Genomic DNA, 27,707 nt, shown 5'->3' on the forward strand with positions numbered 1-27,707 from the left:
TATTTTTTTATATAAATATTTAATATTTTTATATATTATATATTTTTTATCAAATCGAACTCGGGCCGAACTCGAGGCGAATCCATCATATTTTGAGTTTTTGTGAATATTTAGTGAAATTAATTCGAACTTTGGAGCCGAACTCGAGCCTACCAAATTTTTTACGAGCTGAATTTCGAACTTAAAATTAAAAGGTCGGTCGAACTCGAACTTGAATCCGAACTATTTTAATTAAGTTCGAGCAGAGACTGACAGTGTTTGTCTCGTCTCGGCTAGCGATCACGAAGACTACTTCTCAATTTAGGAATGCATGTACTCGGAGCTTTGTCAAAATGCGACTTCTCATGCTTTTTTGTTAACTAACTATACATCAAAAAGTCCTAAATGCATTAATTATAACTCCAGTTTTCTGATAGAGTTGTTCAAATCTTTTCGGTGGAAGAACTGTAGAATGTGCTAGGAAAGATGTCGACATTATCATTTGTCAACAAAGGTTCATCAAAGAAAATGTAAAGATAAGAAAGGTTCAATTCAACCTACACAATAGTCCATCTTCCCCGTATATATAAAGGAAAATATGTTCACCCGAAACACCAATAAACGAATTTTCAGTTTTGAACACTTGGTACAAAAGCGTTATATAGTCAATCAAGTTTCTAATTATTAATCGATAAATTAATATCCCAAATCTAAATAATTGATGAAGCCTGAATTAATAACAATCCTAAATCTAAATTTTTTTAATGGCTCAAAATTTCTTGCCCGTTTGGGGTCGAAATTAAAATGTTTTACTTTTGGACGAGAGATAACCGAAAAAAGAAATTCTTATACCGAATATAATTGATCGGAATACAGTTAAAAATAAAAAAATAATAAAAATAGGACAATAAAAGGAAAAGTGATGATATACAGTAATTTCCTAGAAATGTAGGGGAGTTTCTTTGAAATTTTGGAGGCATATAGGAAAGTGAGTTAGTTGAACCTTTCTCCTATTAACAAAGCATCCAAACCCCCCGAGTTGTTTCGTAGGAAGGCCTCTCTTTTCAGATTTTGTCATGTGATTCCATTTTACATTGTTGGCTAGTTGGGGATTTCTTTACGGTTTAGCTCACAAGTTAAGGGACATTCATTGTCTTTTTAATTATTTTCACAGACCAGATATAAAAAAGTCAGATATGAAAAACCTATTTTATGTAGAAAAATCTGGGTAAAATACCAATATTACCCCTACGCTGGTTTCTTCTGAGAAGGAGATGTGTAATTGCATTGTGCAGCAATTAATTCTGTATCTTGCCTGTACGTGGGTTGTCATTCATGTATGACCCTACCCTCCTTCCTCGAACTCATACCTTATTTTTGATCTTATTTATACCTTCATTATCCTATATTTCTCTTCATTCTCTTCTCTCTGTTCTATATTTGTATACATACTTTTTAATATTCAAGATAAAGATGGGTGGTGGTGTAACAGTTGGCGATGATTTTCAAGACATGTTGCCAACAATGGCTGATAAATTAGGAGGTGATGGTTTGATAAAAGAGCTTTGTAACGGATTCAGATTGTTAATGGACAAGGATAAACAAGTGATCACATTTGAGAGCTTGAAGAAAAACTCAGCATTGCTTGGGCTGCAAGATTTGAGAGATGATGAGTTGATGAGCATGTTGAGAGAAGGTGATGTGAATGGAGATGGAGTGCTTGATGAGATGGAGTTTTGCGTTTTGATGTTCAGATTAAGTCCGGAGTTGATGCAGGAATCTGAGGTTTGGCTTGAACAAGCTCTGCACCAAGAGCTTGGTTCTTCTTGTTTTGATAACACTAAAAATTAGTTGAATGTTTAGGAATAATATTGTTGATAAGGGTTTGCGATTTGAATCTACTGACTGCTAATAATATATCTAATGTTCTTTCTGTTTATTATGAATGCATATTATAGCATTGCTAATTTGCCTATTGTTCTGTTACGATGGTGAGATCATTTGGCTGTTGAAATCATAAACAAATAAAATTTTAATTGTCCGTAAATTGAGGCATAACATTTATTTCACAATATGAACGGAGGACTCGCTCTGATTTTCTCCCTCTATGTGTGGAGGCATGCTAACTAAATTAGATGTAAACCGGTAGAAATTCTTTAGCATACCGAAGTTCAGAGGAGACGAACTTCACTTTGTCGTCCAACTGTTATCATCCTTTTAGTTTAAGGGTTTATGGATCAAATGTTTACTCAATCGTAATATTTAAATAAGGGGAATAATGAAGAATATAAAATTCTATCCGGATCTTTCTTTAAAATCCTTAATTTTATCGTTCTCTTTATATTCTAACAAGTCTCTCTTTATTGTACCCGGCTCGTGGGTTTTTTCTACCAATATATTGGGTTTTATTCACTATTCTTGTGAGTGTTGATTTTTTTTTAGTATTATATTGTTTCATTGATTTGGATGGTATGGAGTCGCACTTATAGTCAATTCTTCGGATTTATAATGACAAATTAGCTATAAAAGAATTTCTTATAACTACGCAAGATTGTTAGATTGTCTCTTCATAAATGCTGAATATTTCAGTGATGTCAGGAAGGGTTATACTACTATTATAGATTTGTTCAACGATCATAGATTGGATGAGGAAATTACTTATTTTATTTTAAAACATTTTTGTTCAATTCAGATTTGTAGATGACGCGGTCTCTTATTAAATGAATAATTACCCTTAAAAATGATGATTAAATTGAAAGTATATTAAATAAACTTATAAGGGAAAGCAAGCGAGAAAAATACCCATATAATAGTGATATATTTAAGGAAATGTTATTTTCAGAATACTTTTTTAATTTTTAGAGTTATTTGTAGCATTATATAGAGAAAGATGCTAAAAAGTATGTATGCAGGGGTTAATGCAACATATGTTGCCCTAAATGTTAAAAAGTACTCTAAAAATAATATTTTCCTGTAACTATCAATAGCGAATATTGATCAGTTGTTATTCTAGGAGTTGCTAAACCCAGGGTGCTGAATATAGGACCTAAAGGCCTCAACATCTAGGTCTAACTATGTAAATATTTCACGAATAATCGAAATTAATATTTAGGTTTTATTTCTGCTTCATCGATATTCACGTTATGGAATAATGTGCTTGCGGAGATAGTGCAATTGTATGATGTTAAGAAAACCAAAGTTTTGCCCATGCTCTTTCTTCTCTCGCAAAACATGTTTTTTCTTCCTATTTAAGCATTCAAAGCTCTTTGGAATGAATCCAACTTTCAAGGACTCGCTTAGCCGGTTCCAACAATGTAAAAATATTTTTTACTTATTTCAATTTTTGAAAGTTAAAATATACCTCATATCTTATTTTTCTACCTCAGCGCCAGGTTAGTTATGGTGACAAGACAAAGTCGATGAGGAACAAGGACATATATTGAAGGGATGAAAAATGATGTCCTATAGTTTTAAGATCAAGACAAAGTCTATGAGAAAGGCATGAATGTCTTGGATATCAAAATGGATGTGTCAATCAATGAGATCAAGGTTAAACTCTCAACAATGAAGGCCAAATTCGTAATAGGGTCGTGGTGACTAGGGAGGCACCAAGGATTGAGATTCTGAAGCCCAATTCGTTCGAAAGAAAGAGGGATTCTAAGGAAGTAGAGAACTTTTTGTGGGATCTAGAACAATACTTCGAGGGAATGGAAGTCTCGGATGAGCAAATAAAGGTACGTAGGGCTACTCGTTATCTTACAGATATTGCTACTTTGTGGTGACGTAGGAAATGGGCCGACATAGAGAAAGGCTTGTGTTGTGCACCATTAACACGTTTGAGGAGTTCAATGTAATAACCCGAATTTTAGGACTCTATAAAACAATCGATGAATAGTAATCCTGAAGATCGGGTAAAACCTTTTAGCCCATACTATATTATGAATGGCTAATTAAGTTTCCGAGTCGATATTGTGATTATACGTATCAAATGAGTGTATATAAAAGTCAGTTTTCAAAGAAAACCAGTTTTATAAAATGACATTATCTTACGAACTATCGAGGAATACGAGAATTACATCATAATCAATGATTTGAAATCCTACGAATAAAACCCAAGTACAAGATTACAAAGTATAAAGGTTTATAAGAAAAGGATTGTTAGAAGAAATTGATGATATCAGTTTATAAACTATCAAAGTTTATATATCAGTATTTGATATCAGTATTTAGGAGAGGTGACTTTATCAGCAATTGTCATAAGCATTTGCTGATCAGTATTTAATATCAACATTTGGTCACTTCAGTTGAAAGTTGGAAGATATCGAAGAAGGAAAGGATTTGCAAAATACATGTCGGTGTAGGACTTTACTTCCTGTATCAATCAATGCATGGATATGTTTTAGGATTCCTTATTTAATTATATAGGATTCCTTATTGATTGTATAGTTGTGCAGTATATAAGCACATATTAGATTTACACTTTATATGTCATGGATTGATATATATTTTATGTAACCTAGCAGCTCTCAAGGATTATTGTTCATCCTTTGAGAGAGTAGTTTTATGAACAATTTTTATCAATTAATAACAAACTGTTTCATTTCGTTGAGTACTCAATTCGATGTGTCTACATAAACTGTATTCACCCCCCTCTACAGTTGTATTAAGGATCTAAAAATTGATATTAGAGCTTGTTGTTGACATACAAACAATTTAAGATCTAAGAATCAATTTATAATGGCAGAAAAATGACCTTAACAAAATCCTCCACCGCCACCACCAACCAATCAACCTATCAATCACAATTTGAGCAGATACGAGGCTATTAAGGTTCCAATTTCGAAGATTCATGAATATCCAATTTGGAAGGTAAAGATGGCTATGTGTCTGGAAGCAACATATCCTGAATATCTAAATAGGATTTATGATGGTACTTACAGGCCAATGAAACTAGCAGTTATTGTTGGTGGTAAGAAGAAAAAATAATTGATAAAGATAAGAAGGACTATGCCTCTGAGGATCTTTCATTGCTTATGAAAGATGCAAAAGTAAGACGTAGTTTGCATAACAGTCTTGACAGTGTCATGTCCAATATAGTTATTGGATGCAAAAGTGCCAATGAAATTTAGGACACTTTGGAGGTAAAGTGTCAATGCACTAATGCTATTAAGAAGAACCATACTTACTCAGGAGTACGAACACTTTGACTCAAAAGCTGATGAGTCCTTGACTGAAATCTATGATAGGTTTCAAAAGCTGATGAATGACTTGTCTTTGGTAGGCAAAGAATAAGATCTAGAAGATTCTAACTTGAAGTTTCTTCTTGCACTCCCTGAAAAGTGGAACTTGAATGTCACATCTATAAGGGACAACTATGATCTTGATGAAACATCTCTAGATGAGATCTATGGCATGTCGAAGACTCATGAATTGGAGATGCAGCAAAGAAGCAAGGAGAAATGACCAAAAACAATATAGGTTACCATGAAGGTTGAAGAGAAACCAAGGGAGAAAGCTATGAGGAAAAGTCACTCCAAAGGCAAAGTCATGATTGCAAAGTCTGATACTGAGTCATCAAACTCTGATAACGACTCAAACTCTGAAAGTGAATCAGACTTTGAGGATGATCATGATAAAAATGAAGATATTTAGCAAATGGCTGCTATTTTGGTTAAAAGCTTCAAGAAGATGGCCTATAAAAAGTTTTCCAGAAAAGGGTCCAGTTCCTCAAATTCTGATAGGAAGAACTACAGGTGTAATTCTGATGATAAGGAGTCAAAATATGGAAAATATGACAAATCAAAGGAAATGTGTTACAACTGTGATGGAGTAGGACACTTTGCAGCTGATTGCAGAAAGCCAAGGGCTGAGAAGAAACAAGCTTTAATCACCAAGAAGAAGAACTGGGATGATACATCAAAATCAGATGATGAAGTTAACTATGCTCTTATGGAAAATGCTGATATTGAGGCTGACACTGCTGAATTAAAGGTACCTCAAACCACACTTGTTTTTTATACTGATGATATTTGTGAACTAAGATTGTTTCTTAAATCTCTGCATGTTAGTTATAGGGATCAAACTCTTGAAAATACTAGGATTAAGAATGAAAACCTTGATCTTAATAAAAAGAATTATGACCTGGAATCTGAGTTGATTTTCATGCTAGAAACTAAAAAGGAAAAAGATAATGCTTTGTATGTTAAAGAAAACTGTGAGAAAAGCATGCTTATCTAGAAAATGAATTAGCTAAAGAAAGAGAAGTGATTAAACTTTGGACGAATTCAGGAAAAACAACTCGGAGTTTAATAGAAAATGTCTGTTTGGGATCAGGATTAGGATATTCTGATAAAAATAATAAAAAGGAAACAAAGAAAAATAAACCAATAAATACTGATGAAAAGGTAAAACTGATAAAGTCTCAGTTAAAGCCTATTAAGTTTAACTTAAGTGCTGATTATATCAACTCAAACTTGTACTTTTGATTGTGGAGTTTTCACTTGCCAACTATATATTTTAATTTTTAACTTAATATTAGCTGTAATTGTGAGACCTAAAAAATTCAAAACACTGTCTTAATTTGGTAAGTTAAAAACTGGATTATAAAAAAAACTTGGATATTTGTCAAATAAATAAAAGTAAATCAAAAAATTATTCAAATCGGTAAGAATACATTATTTTAAAATTTAAATTTTATTTATATTTTTTTTATAAAATTATAAATCAATTTTTCAATCCCAAAATTAAAACGTATTTTTAAGTTTGTTTTATTTGAATTATTATTGCAATTGCTACTACTTGGTTTTTTGATGGTTATTTCATGAAATTTAAGTTCTTAATTTTGTTATATATTTTTTTTTGCATAACACAGCTCAACATAAATTATGAAAAACACTTTATATGTGACGCCCTCAATCTCGAGGTTAGGAAATGAGGACTCACAACCTCAATAAACTATTATAATAACAGCAGAATAATAATAAACCTCGAAACTAACAGGATCTAAACAGGATAAAGTATGAGACAAGATTACAACTACCAACCAGAATATTATTATTACAACCAAATTATTCAATTCCGACTTGGAATCGACAAATAACCCAAAAGTATCTGATTTAGATAATACACTTCCCACCATCGCTTGCTCACACAGCATCTACCTGATCTGGCATATGAAATTCCACAACACGGTATGGACCGCCAGGAACGCTTTTACGAGCGGTGCACCTAAGTCTGACCATCATCTTGCTTAACTACCATGGTTAGATCAAAGCAATTAAATGAGCAAAAATGCTTAGCAAGTAACTATATAAGCAGTTCTAAATATCAACATAATCAACATTATTTGAGGCACTCTATCTCAGAATAAAACTAAGCTAGGTGGCAGTTGATATGGATAGAAAATACATCCCAAAGACACATTAAATGTCGCATTAATTACACTTGGGCTACTTGTCAGAAGTCCAGTACAAACCTATCTGGTCCGAGATCATAGCAGACTCAAGACGGTCTATGTAGGCAAGGCCCACCAATAGAGGTTGTCAAGGTCCCCGAACACAAGTTGTTCATTGGCTAGGTCCAATACGGCTGAAAGAGCAGAGACATGTATCCTAAACGAACTCAAAGTCCTACACAGAAGGTTCTGGAGTTCCTTCCCTTATAGGACTCCTAATCACCATCTAAGTTGGAGACTTGTCCACCAAGTCTCCCAACACAAGTCTAACCCTAGACTCACCTCTATAAAAAGGGCTCTACCCCTCAACCTAGAACTACGTTTTTGGCTTGATTCTCTACCACACAGAGATATGTAGACATCCTGCAAGGACCAATAGTCCCAAACGCAAGAGCAACCATTAAAGCTCGAAGCTCACAAACCCTAACATTAAATACTAACGTACTCCAGTTTTTATTCCATAACATCTGGCGCCGTCTGTGGGAAGACTACAACAACCATGGTGAACATGCGGAGCAGAAACAATACCGGGACAGACACTCATGTCCCATTGCGAACAATTGCATCGGTGGTGGAAGTACCACCGCACTCAACCTATGCATCCACCCAATGACGAACCCTAGTAAAGGAAACCGAGGCTCAGCCACAAGGGATGAATCCCCCGGCTCCTCAAGGGACAAATCCCCAATTTTAATAGTTACATGCACCTGTGAACTCTCAACCCGTTGGGTATGAGTATTCGATGATTGTGGCTACTAACCCCCCTTTCGGGATACCTCTATACCCCGAAGCTGGAGGAAGTGGACACTCTAATAGGAGTGAAGCACAAGGACAGACGCCCCAATACATACGTGGCTTGGCTCCTATTCCGGAGTATCAAGAATTCTCTGGACCATATATATATATAGAGACTCCGAGTCATCGGATGATAACATTGCTCCAAGAAAGAGGGGTGCTGGCAATGAGCCAATGACTAATACTGACCAGTGCCCTAGGGGCACTCAAGGGATGAATCCCCAAGTTGTTTAGGAGAGGATCAAGGCTTATGAAGCTGAGATCCAAAGGCTGAAGCGCAACCTGGAGATGCATTTAACTCCAAGACCCCCACTTGCTCCGAGGCGGAGGGATCCTCCTCCAATCATAGACCTGGATGATCCAATACCAAGAAGGGCTATTGACCCAAGGGCTGATCCAAGTGATCTTATGCCCCTAGGAGATCCTGATGATCCAAATCCACCATTCACTGATGAGATAATGAATGCCCTCATCTCAAGAAAGTTCAAGATGCCCATCATCAAAGCATACGATGGTACTAAAGACCATGCTAATCATGTCAGGACATTCTCTAACGCCCTGTTGCTACAACCCGTGAACGATGCTATTAAGTGTCGGACCTTTCCTCAAACCCTATCGGATATGACTCCAATGCGGGACAACCATCTGCCCCCAAACTCTATTGGATCCTTTAAGGACTTGAGCCAAGCTTTTATCAAGCAGTTCATAAGTGACAGAGTGCACGAGAAGAGTTCAGCCTTTCTCATGGGCATAGTCCAAGGAGCAAAGGAATCCCTGAGAGAGTATCTGAATCGATTTATGAAGGAGGCTTTGAAGGTCCCTAATCTTGATAATAAGGTAGCTATGATAGCCCTACAGCAAGGGACTAGAGACGAGTTCTTTAAGATGTCCCTGGCTAAGCGCCCTCCTGAAAGCATGCTGCGGCTCCAGGATAGAGCCGGAAAGTATATTAAGGTGAAGGAGATTATGAATAAGATGACTGTGAATAATGAACCTACTAGAAACAAGAATAGGAAGACGGATCAGTACGATGCCAAGGAAAAGTATCCACGGATTGGCAAAAGCTCTGACCCCCTCTTCAAAGAAGAATCAGCAACCAAGGTTCACTGGATATGCGAGGTTGAACGCTCCAAGGAGCCAAATCCTTATGGAAATTGAGAAGGACAGAGTTCAAATGGCCCTTTGTTGGCCAAACCAAGTCTGGAGGACACTCTTTATTTGTACCTCGCGGTATTCGAACAAGCATTGAGTGCAGTCCTCGTGAAGAACAGAAGCTCCAGAAGCCTGTGTACTATGTAAGAAGGGTGCTCCATGGAGCAGAGTTAAATTATTCCACCACATAGAAGTTTGCACTTGCTCTCATCACAACCTCGATAAAGTTGAGACCATACTTCCAGGCTCATAAGATCGAAGTCATAACAGACCAACCCTTGAGGAACATTCTTCATAGCCCGAATGCCTGTGGAAGGCTCATCAAATGGGAAATTGAGTTAGGAGAATTTGATATCAAGTACAATCCTCGAACGGCCATTAAGGCTCAGGCCTTAGCAGACTTCGTGGTCGAATGCACCATTAACGACCAAGAAGTCGGGGGGCAAGAGATAGTTATCCCAGAAGAAGGAGAGAAAGAGAAGGATAAAGGCACAACCCTGAAAGAGTATTGGATTCTCCATTTTGACGGAGCGTCCAAAACAAAATCTAGTGGAGCAGGCCTTGTCTTGCAAAGCCCTGATGGATTTATGATTGGGTATGCTTTGAAGTTGGATTTCCTAACTACGAATAATGAAGCAGAATATGAAGCATTGATAGCGGGCTTAGGCTTGGCTAGAGCCGTGAGGGCCAAAAACCTAAAGGTCTGCGGAGACTCAAGACTTGTAACTGCTCAAGTTAATGGAGAGTTTGAGCCTAAAGATGATACTATGGCCATGTACCTGAGAGTCGTAAAAGGAATATTGACTCAGTTTGATGAATGGTACGCAAAACATGTTCCAATTGAGGAGAACACTACAGCGGATGCCTTGTCTCAGTTCGCCTCGACTGAAATTGAGAACTATCCGAGAAGTATCTATTTCCAGGTCTTGAAGACCCCTACTATTCATGTCAAAAATATGATAGCACCGGTTGGTGTGACAAGCTGTTGGATAGACCCAATCAAGACCCACTTAGAGACTGGGTGGCTCACCGACGATGCCCAGAAGGAACGTAAGCTGTCGATTAGAGCATTGAGATACTCATTGATTGAAGGGTTTCTCTACAAAAGGTCCTTTGTTATTCCATACCTGAAGTACTTAAGACCTCTTGAAGCAGAGGAGGCACTAAAAGAAGCCCATGAAGGGATTTATGGACAACACTTGGGGGGCAGGGCCCTCGCTCACAAGATAACTCGGTTGGGATTTTACTAGCCAACTATGGTAGCCGATGCTAAGGCTGATGTGAAGATATATGTGTTAGTGTTTGTGCCTAGAGACAACACTGTGATGTTTTAGTTTAAGATATTTGGATTATTAATTTTTATGTTCTATCGATTATTCCCTTTATAATTTATTAATTCTTAATTTACTGTGATATAAATGTTAGATTAATAAATGTCCTTGGAATATGATATGCAATTCTATATCTGTATGTACGTGACTTAGAAATGAGATTATGAGAATAATATCAATATTCCTAAAGGTCCCTAGTCAAGTATTATTATTAAGGGACAATAATAATGCATTAAGACTGGTGTGTTTGTTGACTGATGATCACATCTCATTGATCATTGGTATAGTGATACTAAAGTAAAAAACACAGGAAGATGTAAATGTACATGGTGATGGACAGACCCGATGTGAGATTCTACATGTCTGTTGTATCATAAGTAATTCTCACAGTGATAATGATGTAATGATCTTTAGACCTGAAGTCATTATATTTCTATACGGGAATTAATATACATTGATTCCATTAAAAGTTATCCTTGACCGGGTAATGATAAAAGTGGACATTGGGTATATTATGAATCGTATGAGAAATATGAATGATCTAGATGGGATTTAACCCTCCTATTTTAGGAGTGATATTATTGGCCTCTTGTGCGAGCTAGACTATGAAATGCATGGCCACACTCAAATGTTGATTTGATATGATAGTCTACTCATTGATAAAAAAAACTTGGATTATACTATGATGAGGATGACACATAACATGCCTCCAGTTTAATCTATAATATTTGGTTAAAGGGATTATATTACATTGTACATTATTCACGAAAGGTTAAATCGATCACCGATTCAATTATTATTACTTGGGTAGCAATGATGTATTACTAGATGCCGCTCATTGTTTACGATTTTAAATTAGATTTAAAATTCGTTGCCAACGTAATAATAACCTATAGGGTCATACAAAAAAAAATGCTTGAAGGATTATTTAATTTAAACTGGATTTAAATTATATTAAAATAATTTGAATTATTTATAATATTAATTAAGTATGACTTAATTAATTAGATAAATATTGATATTCTAATTTACTAATATTAATTATGAAATTCTGTTGTTAAATAATTAAGTGTGACTTAATTATTATACAAATAGAAATTTCGAATTAATAATAACTCCTAATTAGTTAAGAGTTATAATTATTTTTCCACTCTCTATATAATATCTCTTGTGTGGATGATTTTGTATGCAAGACTTTTAATAAAACCCTAGCCACCAAGAGAGAAGATGGAGAGATCAAGAAGTAACGAGTTTGTGATAGTACACATCCAATCCTTGAGTTCAAGCATTCGTGTGGATACCGATAGAGCGTAGATCGCGAGAGCGGGATGCACGGTGATTGAACAAGCTTCGGATCTCCATTAGTCAACCAATTTGTAAAGCTTCTTAAGGTAAACAATCTGATTTATGAATTAAATATCTATTTTTCACATGGATTCTGCTGTGGGTTTCAAAAATTCTGTGTTTTCAGGTTTTTAATTATTGTTTCCGTTGCGTTTATGTGCTCGAAACCCTTCAATGGCATCAGAGCTACTTGCGAAAAGTGTTTAATTCGTTTATGTGTTTACTGATTTTATGATAATAACATGTATACAATATTCCATGAATGTTATGTATGCGATTGTGTATATTTTACATGTTGTTATGTTTATATATGCGTATGTATGTATATGTTTTGAATATATGATATTCATGAGAGTTGTATAATCATATGATGATTATATAATCTGTATATATATTTTATGTTTATTCTTATTATAAGAATCGTATTTGATACGATTCTGAATCAGATGCAGCGGATTTGCTAAAATCAGTGTCTGGTGCCTGATTTTGGCAAACGAATACGCTATTTCATATTGGAATCGAGCGTCTGAACGAAACTGATAGTTGAATCTATCATCGACTGATCTATAAGGCGTTTGACGTCGTTTAGGCCCTGTAATCTGCGATTTAATGTTATCAGATTTAATTTCGAATTTTCTGATTTTTTCAATATTTGTTTTTTATGATTAGATCTTGATGGGTATGATATGTTAAGATCATATTATGTGTTTTAACATGTTCTTATGTATTAAGATCATATTGAGCACAGTTGTAAGTCATATGTCATAGACCTATTTGTATATTCGAGGATTCAACTCAACTCAAATAAGAATGTAATAAGTAAATAGTGGATCGACCGTCAGAGAGATCTCGCAAAGTAATATCTGTCAAAGGATTCAGAAACAAGGTTCATCTACAGACTTGAGGAGTTAATTCACTGGAAGAAGTTCAAGAAGTTGATCATGCCTCAGTGATATAAATCAAGATCGTGGATTTAATCAAGTGACAGAGATCTCGTCAGAGTATCAATTAATTACAAGGATTTAATCTAAAGAAAATCAAAGTGTCAAAGTCAAGACATGAAGAAACGTCACGGAAGTTAGTCACTCATGAACCAGACAGTACATCGAGTGTCAACGTTGAAGTGATGTAATTGATTCATAATTTTCAGTGATTTTCAGAAGATTTGCAGAAGAATGGTTGCTGCTCAAGACTAGAATTAATTCTCTATTAATTAATTAAGTCATCTAATTTAATTAAGAAAATAAATTATATCTGCGAAGAATAATTTATTTATTAATTGAATTAATTGATTAATTAATTCTGAATTAATTCTAGGAATTTTAGGAATTTTCAGAAGCTTAATTGGATTAAATTCAAGCATTAAATCAGCAAGACAATTGAAAATGAACTAGCATGACAATCAGGATTGTCATACCGATTGTCATGCTAGGCCATTTTCCATTGTCATACCGAAAGTTACTCTAGGAGGATAATTGTCTTGCTAGTTCATTCTGATTGTCATGCTAGTTCATTCAGATTGTCTTGCTAGTTCATTCAATTGTCTCACCGAAAGTCTTGCCAGCTATAGGATTGTCATGCCAAGTCAATTCTATTCGTTTGTTGATTTAAAAAGAAGCAGAGAAGCAGCAACTTATAATCTATCATTCAAACAGAAGAACAAAGAACAAGAAAAGCAGCCGCCTTGAAATATTACATTTTTCATCTGTTTAATCCAAGATTAAATTTCTAGATTGTAAAGTTAAATCCAATCAACTAGAAATCTTTATCTTGTTCTTGTGTAACAATCTAGCGGATCAAAATCCCTAGAACTTAATCTCAAATCGCGTTTAGCATTTGATTCTAATTATTGCAAAAATAGAAAAAGTTCATGTCGAATTTATTCTAGATTTGTGATAATTGATTTGAGATTAATACCTTGTAATCGATACAGTTGTTGTAACACCTTTCAAGTTTAATAATATTTTTATTTAACTTGAATTTTGTTTCACATTTTTTATTCCGCATTTTATTCGATTATTTGGTAACGTTTGTATTCAACCCCCCCTTCTACAAACACATTGGGACCTAACAATTGGTATCAGAGCCTTCTGATTAACGAACAAATCAAGATCCTAGACTTTTGTGATTTTTCAACTCCTTGAATTTTTATTTATTCAAAAATTCATAATGACTTCACATAAAGTTGGAACCGTTAAAATTCCACAATTTGATAAAGAGAATTATATCATGTGGAAGAAGAAGATGCTATTATTTTTACAAGTTGCAAATCCCAAATATTCAAACTTGTTAAAGAAGGGTATAAAAACTCCGATGGTTATTGAACCGGAGGTAATAATAGATGGTGTGGTGACTACTGAAGCTAGAAACTATCCAAAAGAGCCTGAAGATTTTACTCCTGCTGAGAAGGAAGAAGCCTCCTTGGATGCCAGCCTTCAATTAATATTAATTGATTCCCTTGATCCCTTGATGAACAGACATGTGATGAACTGTAAAAATTCCAAACACATGTGGGAAACTATTGTGGTGATTAATGAAGGCACAGAGGAAGTTAGGGAGAACAAGTTGGAAATCCTAACCTCTGAATATGAACATTTCAAATCAAATCCAGGAGAAGGAATTACTGAAGTGTTTGAGAGGTACAATGCGTTGATCAACAACCTGAACATCAATGGAAAGTATTATTCAATCAGGGAGGTCAACAAAAAGTTCCTTTTAACACTGCCAGCTCATCTTGAACATAGAATCACTGCCATTAGAGAAGCTAGAGATCTGAGTGAGATTTCTTTGGACAGGCTCTATGGAGTGTTAAAAACTTATGAGTTGGAGCACATTCAACAGAAGGAAGTCTACGGGAAGGATAGAATGGTCAGCACATCTAATGCACTTGTAGCTGAAGGTCAACAACAACAACAATCTCAACAGTTAGAAAGAATGGTACAGTTTTCCAAGGGTGAGGAAAATGAGTTAGTAGCAGAATATGATCCTCCTACTACAAATCAATCAAGTGATGATTTTTATTCCTTGGAAGAGCTGGAGCAATTGGAAGATGAATCAATGGCCCAAATTGTCAAGAGATTCTCCCATGTCAGATTCAGGAGGAATCCCAAGCTTAAGTACAAGTCCAACTACAACAAATTCCAGAAAGGTGGATCTTCATCCTCTAACACCAGCAGTGGTGGGTACAAAACAGGGATGGTTGATCGAAGCACCATTAGATGCTATAACTGCAATGAGTTGGGACACTTTGCCACATAATGTAGGAAGCCAAAGCAAGTAAGAAAGAACTCTGAAAGGGCTTATCTGGCAAAGGGAAGAAGCTGGGATGATACTGACAGTGAAGATGAAGATGAAGGAAATCTTGCTCTTATGGCTATTGATGGAAAAGCTTCATCGTCAAGAATAGAGGTAAAACTTTCTGATGCTGAAATGGTTTATCATCTAAGAGGTAACTTAGATTGTGCACGTCGTGATAATGAACTGTTAAGTTTAAAGATCACAGACCTTGAGAAAGAGGTCAATGAATTAAGACTTGTGCATATTAATCAAGACAAATTAAAAGAACAGGTATCTTTTCTAGAGAATAGAGTTGACTGTTATAGAAAACTCGAAACTATTCTCAAAGACAAGATCACCGGTCTTGAGACTAAGGTTAGAGCCTACTTCAATTCTTGTTCGAAGGCTAAAGAGTTCTACAGTAAGCAAGCTGTTAATCAAACATCTGGAATAGGATATGATTACAATGCTGCTATTGGAGAATTAGGCATAAACTCCCCTCCTCATGTCTGTGCTAAAGGGAGGGAAGTACCACATGTGCTTAAGGGTGTTGATGAACCCCTCTATAAAGCATCAATTGCTGAACCATTTGATGCGACCTCTTCTGTTATTCAAGAGGAAATACGTGCTGAGGATCATGCTAATGAGAAGATTGTTTCCAAGTCAAGTGAGTCGAAAGTTCCAGTCAAAGTTGTGAAAGCAACTGAGACTAACTCAGACACACATGAGTTGGATAACAATAATGCCATGTCTACCATGCATAAATTGCCTGCTATTAATCACTCTCATAAAGCATGTGGTGTTGCTAATTGTATGTCTTGTGCTTTTAATATGATGTATGCTTATTTTAATGGTAAGCATGTGTCTAATGATGAGACTACTCCTCGTCAGCATGTGAATAACAAGAAGCATGATAGGTCTAAGACTGCTAGTCCTTCTAAGGCTAGAAAGGAGACATTTGTGCCTAAGCTTAAACAGAAATTTGTTAAGGCTATTTACAAGGTCAAATGTTCAGTCATTGAGGATGTTGAGATCGTTAAAATTAAAAATGTTGTTTTGCCTGACAAAGGACAGTTCTACAAGTATGCCGGGCCCAACCAAGTTTGGGTTCCGAAGAAGGTCTAATCCATTTGTAGTGCAGGGCATTAAACAAGTATAACCGGTAGTGTGGATTCTTGACAGTGGATCATCAAGACATATGACCGGAGATAGAACCCTGCTATCAAATGTGGTTGAGAAAGCTGGCCCCCTGGTTACCTTTGGAGATAACAGCAAAGGTTTATCTGAGGGATATGGCTGTTTGCAAGCTGGGAATGTTATCATTGTAATTTTGTATATTGTGCTAGGTTATTATCAGGAAGCAGTATCTAACATATAGCACCAGTGACGAGACTTGAGAATATTACGACATATCAGACACCTGCTGCACATTACACTTGGAATTGTACTCTAGTAAGATGTGTACAAGTGTACTCCTAGTTGGTGAGTCAAAAGAGGAAGTCAATGCACCACAGTTCATGGACTTTGCAGCTGCAGATCTATTGAACTATGCAATTTCTTCTTCACAATCTCACTTCAGGTTGGTATGAACTAGTATACTGCTCAAGCAATCGTCAAGAACATGGTATGGCACTCTAACAGAAGTTATAATTTTATATGAATAAGTAGAGTCGTCATATTAATAACTATCTTATCACTAAGCACAATCATATTGTTTTATATGTGCAGTGGTATATTGATTATGCAACATAACAATTAGTATCTAAAGTACTTGACAAGTATCGGTCAATGATATCTTGTTAACATTATGTTGCAGATATTTGTAAGCTTTTGACATGAATGAGAATTACTTAGACTTTACCCTAAGTGATCAATGTTTTATCAAAAACTCATTCATATTGAAAAACAAAATCAAACTTCTTTCTACATTAGTGATTTCTTATTTCGTGTAAAATCTTTTGAAATCACTATTGTAAATCATTTTCTCTCTATCACCATATGTTCTGTGTTACAGGTTCAGTCTCCAATGACTTTCTTTCATTGACAGTCATGAGGTTGAAAACCCACAACATCTATCCCAGACTGTAAAGACAAGCACAGAAACAGAACCAACCAACACTCTCTTACCACTAAATATAGTATGAATGAGCGTGAGGGAGATAGTGCCTTAGTGCACCACATAAGGAAGGTTCTGTAGTCAACACAGTAGCTCTGTCTCCTACATAGATGAGTAGTATTTAAACCGAGACAACTGCTAGCCCCCATACATCTTCTCAAAAAGATGTAATGGCTGAAAAGGCACAAAAACAGTTACTAGATTCATTCTCTCAACAGGGTGCGTCTATTGAAATTTGCCTGTCGGCCAAGGTATCCGATGTAGTGTCACCATTTCAAACATAAACAATTCTTGATGCACAAGGAAATGTTACACACACAAAGGATGAGTTGACGGAAACAAGAGTTTCGACCATTTTAAGGTCAGATTCGATTGTTTAAGGTTCGTTAGTGGACCAATTGCCTTTACAGGTGTTAGGAGAGGATACTGATCCAAAAGCCATATGTCAGTGGTCAGTATCTACCTCCCCAGGCTTAAATCCCCTGGATGCATCTGCGGATAGTGGATCTGACATAGGTGCAGATCGGCAACTTGTTGACAATGATTCAGATATTACCTGATGAGTCACAAGGAAGTGTCTTCACAGACATTAGAAGGGAACCTTGATCTTTATGCTAAAATATTTGGATCATTGTTTACCTTCCCAGAATTCAAATCTGGAACCCTAAAAGGGAAACTAGCAACTTGTAGATTATGACTCAGATTTATCTGACGAGTTTAACAAGGATGGGGATTTGTGAACTCCCATTGCACCACCTGTGACCTCCTTTAAGGATGGCTAAGGTGATTTTCCTTGCAGGTACAGCTGGATTATGGAGCTATGAGAGAAGAGTGATACACTTGTGAGAAAGAGTGTAAACACGAGTGGAGAGAAGAGTGAAACACATGTGAGGTACACTAAACAGAATCACACACTCACAGTGAGGAAGAAAGAGAAACTACTTGTTATTTCTTTTCCAACCAAGTGAAATATGAGAACTCCTTCAGACGATGGCATACATTCCTTCTTTAAGAGGGAGATAAAAGCTTAAGTAATAGTTTGGAGGATTCCTCAACTAAGGGGGAGAAATAGCAGGGAGGAAGAAAAAGATCATATGTACACTACACCACACCATTGTTGTTTGTAACTACGGATCCTATTGTACGGGAGAGGTGGTAAACACAAGGTGATTTCCTAGTATGGGAAGAAGCTGTTAGGGGAGTACCATTGGTTTTTATCTGCGGATCCTATTGTACGGGAGATGTGGTAAAACGAAGGTGATCTTCTTTAATTAGTTGATTCTCATAGGGGGAGAAGCAAGAGATATGGGCTTCTCAACAGGAAATGTGGTTGTACAAATGAAGATGGAACTACTTGAAGATATGTTCAGTCTAGAGGAACATCTACTTGGAATATGGCTCATCCAGAACTTTTCTACTATTTACTTTGCATGTATATTTATATCTTTTTCTTATTTGTTAGTTGAGTTATCCTCTAGGTATTTGTGTGTTATTGTCTAACAAACAAATAGGGGGAGATTGTAAGTCATATGTCATAGACCTATTTGTATATTCGAGGATTCAACTCAACTCAAATAAGAATGTAATAAGTAAATAGTGGATCGACCGTCAGAGAGATCTCGCAAAGTAATATCTGTCAAAGGATTCAGAAACAAGGTTCATCTACAGACTTGAGGAGTTAATTCACTGGAAGAAGTTCAAGAATTTGATCATGCCTCAGTGATATAAATCAAGATCGTGGATTTAATCAAGTGACAGAGATCTCGTCAGAGTATCAATTAATTACAAGGATTTAATCTAAAGAAAATCAAAGTGTCAAAGTCAAGACATGAAGAAACGTCACGGAAGTTAGTCACTCATGAACCAGACAGTACATCGAGTGTCAACGTTGAAGTGATGGAATTGATTCATAATTTTCAGTGATTTTCAGAAGATTTGCAGAAGAATGGTTGCTGCTCAAGACTAGAATTAATTCTCTATTAATTAATTAAGTCATCTAATTTAATTAAGAAAATAAATTATATCTGCGAAGAATAATTTATTTATTAATTGAATTAATTGATTAATTAATTCTGAATTAATTCTAGGAATTTTAGGAATTTTCAGAAGCTTAATTGGATTAAATTCAAGCATTAAATCAGCAAGACAATTGAAAATGAACTAGCATGACAATCAGGATTGTCATACCGATTGTCATGCTAGGCCATTTTCCATTGTCATACCGAAAGTTACTCTAGGAGGATAATTGTCTTGCTAGTTCATTCTGATTGTCATGCTAGTTCATTCAGATTGTCTTGCTAGTTCATTCAATTGTCTCACCGAAAGTCTTGCCAACTATAGGATTGTCATGCCAAGTCAATTCTATTCGTTTGTTGATTTAAAAAGAAGCAGAGAAGCAGCAACTTATAATCTATCATTCAAACAGAAGAACAAAGAACAAGAAAAGCAGCCGCCTTGAAATATTACATTTTTCATCTGTTTAATCCAAGATTAAATTTCTAGATTGTAAAGTTAAATCCAATCAACTAGAAATCTTTATCTTGTTCTTGTGTAACAATCTAGCGGATCAAAATCCCTAGAACTTAATCTCAAATCGCGTTTAGCATTTGATTCTAATTATTGCAAAAATAGAAAAAGTTCATGTCGAATTTATTCTAGATTTGTGATAATTGATTTGAGATTAATACCTTGTAATCGATACAGTTGTTGTAACACCTTTCAAGTTTAATAATATTTTTATTTAACTTGAATTTTGTTTCACATTTTTTATTCCGCATTTTATTCGATTATTTGGTAACGTTTGTATTCAACCCCCCCTTCTACAAACACATTGGGACCTAACAACAGTGGATGGTTATGGCTACTGACCTTAGGTTAATGGTTTTGTTTTTTTAAATATGGCTTGCATGTCGTTTGATCATGTAATTATTAATTCTCGAATGTAACTCGAGTTCTTATTGTAAGTACATTATATTAGTTTTTATATTTCATTCTCGTCATGTACACGAAGACATGAAGATTCAAAGATCAATGAAGAGTAATCCCACATGGAGGCCATCCAATGAAGCAAAATAAGAAAGAAGACATGTAATAGTTAGCCTGTATTTATTTTCCACCTTAGATTGACCTAGATCATTGTCATTAGCTTGATGAAGATCACATAGGATAAAGCCATAACCAACCACGTTTATTTATTGCACTTTACATATATATGCGCATATGATGAATGTATGTGTAGAGTAGTTTATAAAGATACATGCTTAATTAGATTAAGGATGTATGATTTAGATACGACACCCGTGCCATGCTTGCTAAACAAGATAAAATCTGTAACGACTAAAGATTTTAAAATGCAAAAATGTTTATGAGATTCTCATATTTATGAAATACAGAATAAAATACAAATTTTCTTTATTTCTGACATGGGGTGATTTTGTCAAAAGAGAGTTCATTAAACTTGTAAGGTTGTGGGTTTTAAGCGAGACCGTTGTGACTCCCTCACTACCTGGAAATCAAACCATTGACAAATATTGACTTGAAGTATTTTATTCAAGGAGAATTGAGAATCTCTTTATAATGGGATCATGATCATTTTAAAATTAACAAAACCCTAAAGTTAATATTAAGTTGATCAGATGCATTCCAATAAGTCCAATGCGTTAACCCCTAGATCGACAAGGAGTGTGTTCACCAAAGAGAAGTACTCCTATCTATCGTGGGAGATGTATTGAAGTATATTGATACTTTTTGACTATTGGGTTTGACTTAACTAAGTTACCACAATAGGATTGTGAACTTAGAGGCATAGAGTTTGACGAGATTTATTAGATAAATATGAACAAATGTTGTTCCACCAAGCTATCCAAGAGTTATATTGTTGATATAATTGACAAATGTTGTCTACCTAAATAATCATATTTTAGGAGAAAAGCTAAAGCTAACCTAATGCATGGTGAAATATGGATCTTGGCTCACTAGAAAGGATATAGAAGATATTCTTTCCGAATTAATAGTTAGGGCTATTGATTTGATAAAAATAGTGGGAGATATATATTATGAATATATATATATATATATTAATAATCACTTGAACATAATTTAATGATCATCTGTAGACTAAGTCATTTTATGTATTTTAATATTGTAGATATCAAATGACAAATAACACAAATAACTTCTCTATGTAATAGTCCTTGAGAAGGACAAGTTGACATGAAATAATTTCCTCGATTAATATGGGTACTTGAGGATTGTCCTTAGGTTCAAGGATGTCACTCAATCCCCTCCCTTATTTCTTCTAGCTGAGAATGAAACATGTGCTGAACAAAATACTTACCAGAAGCAAATCGATTATGCAACTGATGTTTCATGTGTCCTGCTTGTAATTATGAGTGCTGAGCTTTAGAAGCAATAAGAGCATAATAATGGTTATGATATGATTGAGCACCTTCAAAGGATGTTTGAAGGATAGGCTCATCAGAAAGATTTGACAATAATAAGGCACCATACTTTTCTATTAATGGGAGAATGATATCTGGTTGGACCACATGTTCTAAAGATGATAGGTATATGTACCTTGATATTTAGGGTTTCAAGAATAGTCTAGAGACTCAGCTTGATTTGATCAAACAATCTTTGAACAATTTTTATTCTTAGTTTGTTAAGAACAAAAGGAATGAGATAGACAGAACACTTACTGAGTTGTTAGGCATGTTTAGAACTGCTGAAAATAACACGGTAAAGGCATGAATTACGTCCATATTGATGGTGTACACATGGAATGCAAATGGGAAGAGAAAGTGGACAGGCAAGGTGAAGATTTGATCTTATTTGGTGTCAAACCAAATTCCAATCCCAAAGGGGTTTTTAAGCCTGATAGTGGTGTTGCTAAAGGATATGATTGCCATTTCAATAGAAATAACTGGATGATTGGAAGTTAAATTATCGAGCTTGCTTGGAAGATCTAAAGAAGAAGACCGGCAATGGTCAAGTTTCAGGTATCAGGTTAGAATTGGAGCAATAGTTGCTCTAGTTAAAGGAACTCGATACCTAATTTTGCCCATAAGGCGAGATTGAGAACTTGATAAATTGTTATTACTTGCCTTTTTTAGCGGATATACTAAATCAATTTCTTGTCAGGACAAGAAAGGTTTTTTTTTAATTAAATAAATAGTAGTTGTTCATTCTATTTTAATGATAAGGCTTATAATGTTGCACAATTTGTTAAAAATTTATATGTTCTAAGATGACTCAAATCAAACATTACCTCTAGCATTGTCGTAAGGCCATATCAATGAGAAATACATTTTTGAGTTACATATGGATGGATACTTGGATAAGTTTGATTTGAATCATATGGAAGATGCGAACTTTGTCTCATTGGAAAAATGACTAAAGCTTCTTTTACTTGATCAGGTGAAAGGGCCACCGAACGATTAAGACGTATACATAATGATGTATGTGGTCAAATGCGTATGATGGCAAAGGGTGGCTTATACTTCTTCATAACATTTACTGATAATTTCAGTAGATATGGATATGTGGTTCTTATGATGAACAAATCCGATTCTTTTGAAATGTTCAAAAAATATAAGGCCGAAGTAGAAAAGCAAACAAGGGAAAAGTATAAAAGTTTTACGATCAGATGGTGGAGGAGAATACTTAAACCTCAATTTCAAGAGTTTCTTGAAGGAGTGTGATAGTGTATCATAACTTACTCTTTCTGAAAAACCTCAATGGAGTAGATATTCTGAGAGGAGAAATCGTACCTTGTTGGACATAGTGCGATCGATGATGACTCAAGCGGATCTTCCATTCAGTTTCCAGGGTTATGCTCTAGAAACGACTGCATATACACTTAACCAAGTTCCGACTAAAGTGATTCAAAATACTCCGTATGAGATATAGAGTGATAAATGTCAAAGCATGTCATTTATGAAAATTTGGGGACGTGAAGCGTTTGTAAAATGTTTAGCCTCTGACAAGCTTGGACCAAAATTAGATAGATGCTATTTTGTGGGATACCCAAGTGAGATTAGGGTATAGTTTTTATAATCCTTCCGGTAACAAAGTGTTTGTTACTCGGGCCGCTGTATTTCTTAGGGGAGAACTACTTTCTAAGAAAATCAGTGGGGCGATAATACATCTCGATGAAGATCGAGAACCATATGATAATATTGAACCATAGTTGGAATAAGATCAGGATGTACATCAAAATGTTGAAAGTAATCCTATCCAAGAAACACATGTTATTCGTAGATCTAGTAGGATTCACCATGAGCCCGGTAGAAATTATGAATTTCTTTTGACTCAAGATGGTGATATGATGCTTACGGATAATGATAAGCCTCTCACCTACCAAGATGCTATGAACAGTTCAGACTCCGAGAGATGGCAGAGGCCATGAAATCCGAGATGGAATCCATGTATCAAAATAAAGTATTGACTTTAGTTGATCCACTTAAAGGGGAAAACCTATAGGGTGTAAGTGGGTTTTCAAGAAAAAACTGACATGGATGGTAAAGTACAGACCTATAAGACGCGACTAGTGGCAAAAAAAAGTTTCAAACAAATTCATGGTATAGACTATGATGAGACTTTTTTACCGGTTACTATGGTTAAGTCCATCAGGATTTTGTTAGCAATAGTTGCTTACTTTGACTATTAGATTTGGCAAATGGATGTCAAAACTGCTTTCTTATATGGGAGCCTTGAAGAGGATGTATATATGATACAACCTGAAGGTTTTGTCGATCCAAAGTTTACTAAGATTGTTTGTAAGTTGCTTCTAACTATTTATAGATTGAAGCAAGCCTCAAGGAGAATGAATATTCATTTTGATGAAACAGTCAAAAAGTTTGGCTTTATTCAAAATGGAGATGAACCATGTGTTTACAAAAAGGTTAGTGGGAGCCATGTGACATTCCTAGTATTGTATGTAGATGATATATAACAGATATGGAACCTTCTCTACAGGCTGTTAAGACTTGGTTGAGAAATAGTTTATCAATGAAAGACTTAGGCGATACTACCTATATATTTAGGATCAATATCTATTGAGATAGATTGAAGAGATTAATCGACCTAGTCAGAGTATATATATTAATAAAATATTGCATCATTTTAGGATACAAGAGACAAATAAAGGATATATTTCGATGTCTCATGGGGTAGTGATCTCAAAAGATAATTGCCCCCAAGATAATTAGATGATAAGTGTCGTTTGAGAAAGTTCCATATATTTTAGCAATTGGATCTATAATGTGTACAATGTTATGCATTTATCCTGATATTTCGTATGCTTTGAGAATGACGAGCAGATACCAGTCTAATCTAGGTAGGTGTCACTGGATAGTTTTCAAGAATATTCTTAAGTACTAAAAGAGGATTAAAATTTATTTTTGGTGTATGGAGAAGATAGGGAGCTGGTAATAAAGGGTTACACTGATACTAGTTTCTGAACTTAATTTCTGGATAGACAAGGATGATTATGTGTCTATGTCTGGTTTGTGTTTTATCTAAATATAATTGATGTTAGCTTGAATAGTTCACAGCAAGAACATTGATGATTCTACGGAAGCCGAATATATTAATGCTTTCGAAACAGCCAAGGAGACTATTTAGGTATGTCCATAAGCGATATCACCTTATTAATGATATTAATGATCAAGGAGATATAAATATAAAGTACATAGTAATGATAGTGTTGCAGACCCACTGACTAAGGCTTTGTCGCAGCAGAAGCACGGTGGTCATACTAGTTCCATGAGTATTAATATATATGGGTGATTGGCTCTAGTGTAAGTGGGAGATTGTTAGTGTTTATGCCCTAGATACAACACTGTGATGTTTTAGTTTAAGACATTTAGATTATTAATGTTTATGTTCTATCGATTATTCCCTTTATAATTTATTAATTCTTAATTTACTGCGATATACATGTTAGATTAATAAATGTCCTTGGAATATGATATGCAATTCTATATCTCTAAGTACATGACTTAAAAATGAGATTATGAGAATAGTATCAATATTCCTAAAGGTCCCTGGTCAAGTATTATTATTAAGGGACAATAATAATGCATTGAGACTGGTGTGTTTGTTGACTGATGATCACAGCTCATTGATCATTGGTATAGTGATACTAAAGTAAAAAGCACAGGCATATGTAAATGTACATGATGCTGGACAGACCCGATGTGAGATTATATATGTCTGTTGTGTTATAAGTAATTCTTACAGTGATAAGGATTTAATGGTCCTTAGACCTGAAGTCATTATATTTCTATACGAGAATTCATATACATTGATTCCATTAAAAGTTATCCTTGATCGGGTAATGATAAAAGTGGACATTGGATATATTATGAATCATATGAGAAATATGAATGATCTAGATGGGATTTAACCCTCCTATTTTAGGAGTGATATTATTGGCCCCTTGTGTGAGCTAGACTATGAAATGCGTGGCCACACTCAAATGTTGATTTGATATGATAGTCTACTCATTGATCAAGGAAACTTGGATTAAACTATGATGAGGATGACACATAACATGCCTCCAGTTTAATCTATAATATTTGGTTAAAGGGATTATATTACATTGTACATTATTCACGAAAGGTTAAATCGATCATCGATTCAATTATTATTACTTGGGTAGCAATGATGTACTACTAGATGCCGCTCATTGTTCACGATTTTAAATTAGATTTAAAATTCGTTGGCAACGTAATAATAACATATAGGGCCACACACAAAAAATGCTTGAAGGATTATTTGATTTAAATTGGATTTAAATTATATTAAAGTAATTCAAATTATTTATAATATTAATTAAGTATGACTTAATTAATTAGATAAATATTGATATTCTAATTTACTAATATTAATTATAAAATTCATTTGTTAAATAATCAAATGTGACTTAATTATTATACAAATAGAAATTTCAAATTAATAATAACTCCTAATTAGTTAAGAGTTATAATTCTTTTTCTACTCTCTATATAATATCTCTTGTGTGGCTGATTTTGTATGCAAGACTTTTACTAAAACCCTAGCCACCAAGAGAGAAGATGGAGAGATCAAGAAGTAACGAGTTTGTTCTAGTACACATCCAATCCTTGAGTTCAAGCATTCGTGTGGATACCGATAGAGCATAGATCGCGAGAGCGGGATGCGCGGTGATTGAAAAAGCATTGGATCTCCTTTAGTCAACCAATTTGGAAAGCTTCTTAAGGTAAACAATCTGATTTACGAATTAAATATCTATTTTTCGCATGGATCCTGCTGTGGGATTCAAAAATTCTGGTTTTTCAGGTTTTTAATTACTATTTCCGTTACGTTTATGTGCTTGAAACCCTTCAATATAACAGGTGCCAGAGGCACGCTCCAATAGTATGACAGCCCCCAGAGAGGATTACATCTATCAGCACACCCATCCCTTTTGTAATGTGGGGAATGGACATACTTGGACCATTTCCTGTAGCGTCAGGACAGAGGAAGTTCATTGTGGTATCTATAGACTACTTTACAAAGTGGATTGAGGCTAAAGCACTAGCCAAGATAACCACTAAGAAAATTGTACAATTTTTCTGGGAGAATGTGATATGCCGATTCGGAATCCCACGCATCCTTGTCATGGATAATGGGAAACAATTCGATAATGCAGAGTTTAGAGAGTACTGCGATGACAACAGCATAGAGCTTCGCTTCACCTCAGTTTCTCACCCACAAGCGAACGAGCAGGAGGAAGTTGCCAAAAGAATCATCCTTGATGGACTTAAGAAAAGGGTCGAACGCTCAAGAAACACTTGGGTGGATGAGTTGTTACCTATACTATGGGCATATCGTACCACCTGCAAAGTGACAACTAAAGCTACCCCATTCATGCTGGCTTATGGAGCACAGGCTGTGGTGCCCCTTGAGATCATGCATGGGTCTCCTAGGATCGAAGCTTATGAACCAGAAACCAATGAAGAAGGCATAAGGCTCGCTCTTGATCTTATGGATGAGGTCAGAGATGAGGCTAATTCCCGTAATGCAGAGCATCAGTGAAGAGCCTCCCTCTATTACAATAGAAGGGTTAAAGAAAGGTTCTTTTATCAAGGAGACTTGGTTCTGAGGAAGATTGAGGTATCATGAGTTGGAGAGAGAGGAAAGCTAGCCCTTAACTGGGAAGGACCTTATAAGGTCAGAAAGACATTGGGATGAGGATATTATAATTTGGAAACCCTGAATGGTGATGAAGTGCCTCGCA

At 35.3% G+C, this 27,707-nt stretch overlaps 3 protein-coding genes across 3 annotated transcripts; all 3 read left to right on the top strand.

Annotated features, from left to right (window-relative positions):
- Positions 1-1,389: 1,389 nt before the first annotated feature.
- On the top strand, positions 1,390-1,918 carry LOC141699883 (calcium-binding protein PBP1-like). Its single transcript, XM_074503687.1, has one exon. It carries the CDS (start codon positions 1,453-1,455, stop codon positions 1,828-1,830), a length of 378 nt encoding a protein of 125 aa, XP_074359788.1. The 5' UTR covers positions 1,390-1,452; the 3' UTR covers positions 1,831-1,918.
- Positions 1,919-9,112: 7,194 nt separating this feature from the next.
- LOC141699884 (uncharacterized) lies at positions 9,113-10,629 on the top strand. The gene is made up of 3 exons (XM_074503688.1): positions 9,113-9,328; positions 9,625-9,974; positions 10,056-10,629. Exons 1-3 carry the CDS (start codon positions 9,113-9,115, stop codon positions 10,627-10,629), a joined length of 1,140 nt encoding a protein of 379 aa, XP_074359789.1.
- A 16,270-nt stretch (positions 10,630-26,899) lies between these two features.
- On the top strand, positions 26,900-27,505 carry LOC141699885 (uncharacterized). The gene has a single exon (XM_074503689.1). The coding sequence runs from the start codon at positions 26,900-26,902 to the stop codon at positions 27,503-27,505; it is 606 nt and encodes a 201-aa protein (XP_074359790.1).
- Positions 27,506-27,707: the final 202 nt, after the last annotated feature.

Source organism: Apium graveolens, unplaced genomic scaffold, assembly GCF_009905375.1.
Source record: "Apium graveolens cultivar Ventura unplaced genomic scaffold, ASM990537v1 ctg1456, whole genome shotgun sequence".
Lineage (NCBI taxonomy): Eukaryota > Viridiplantae > Streptophyta > Magnoliopsida > Apiales > Apiaceae > Apium > Apium graveolens.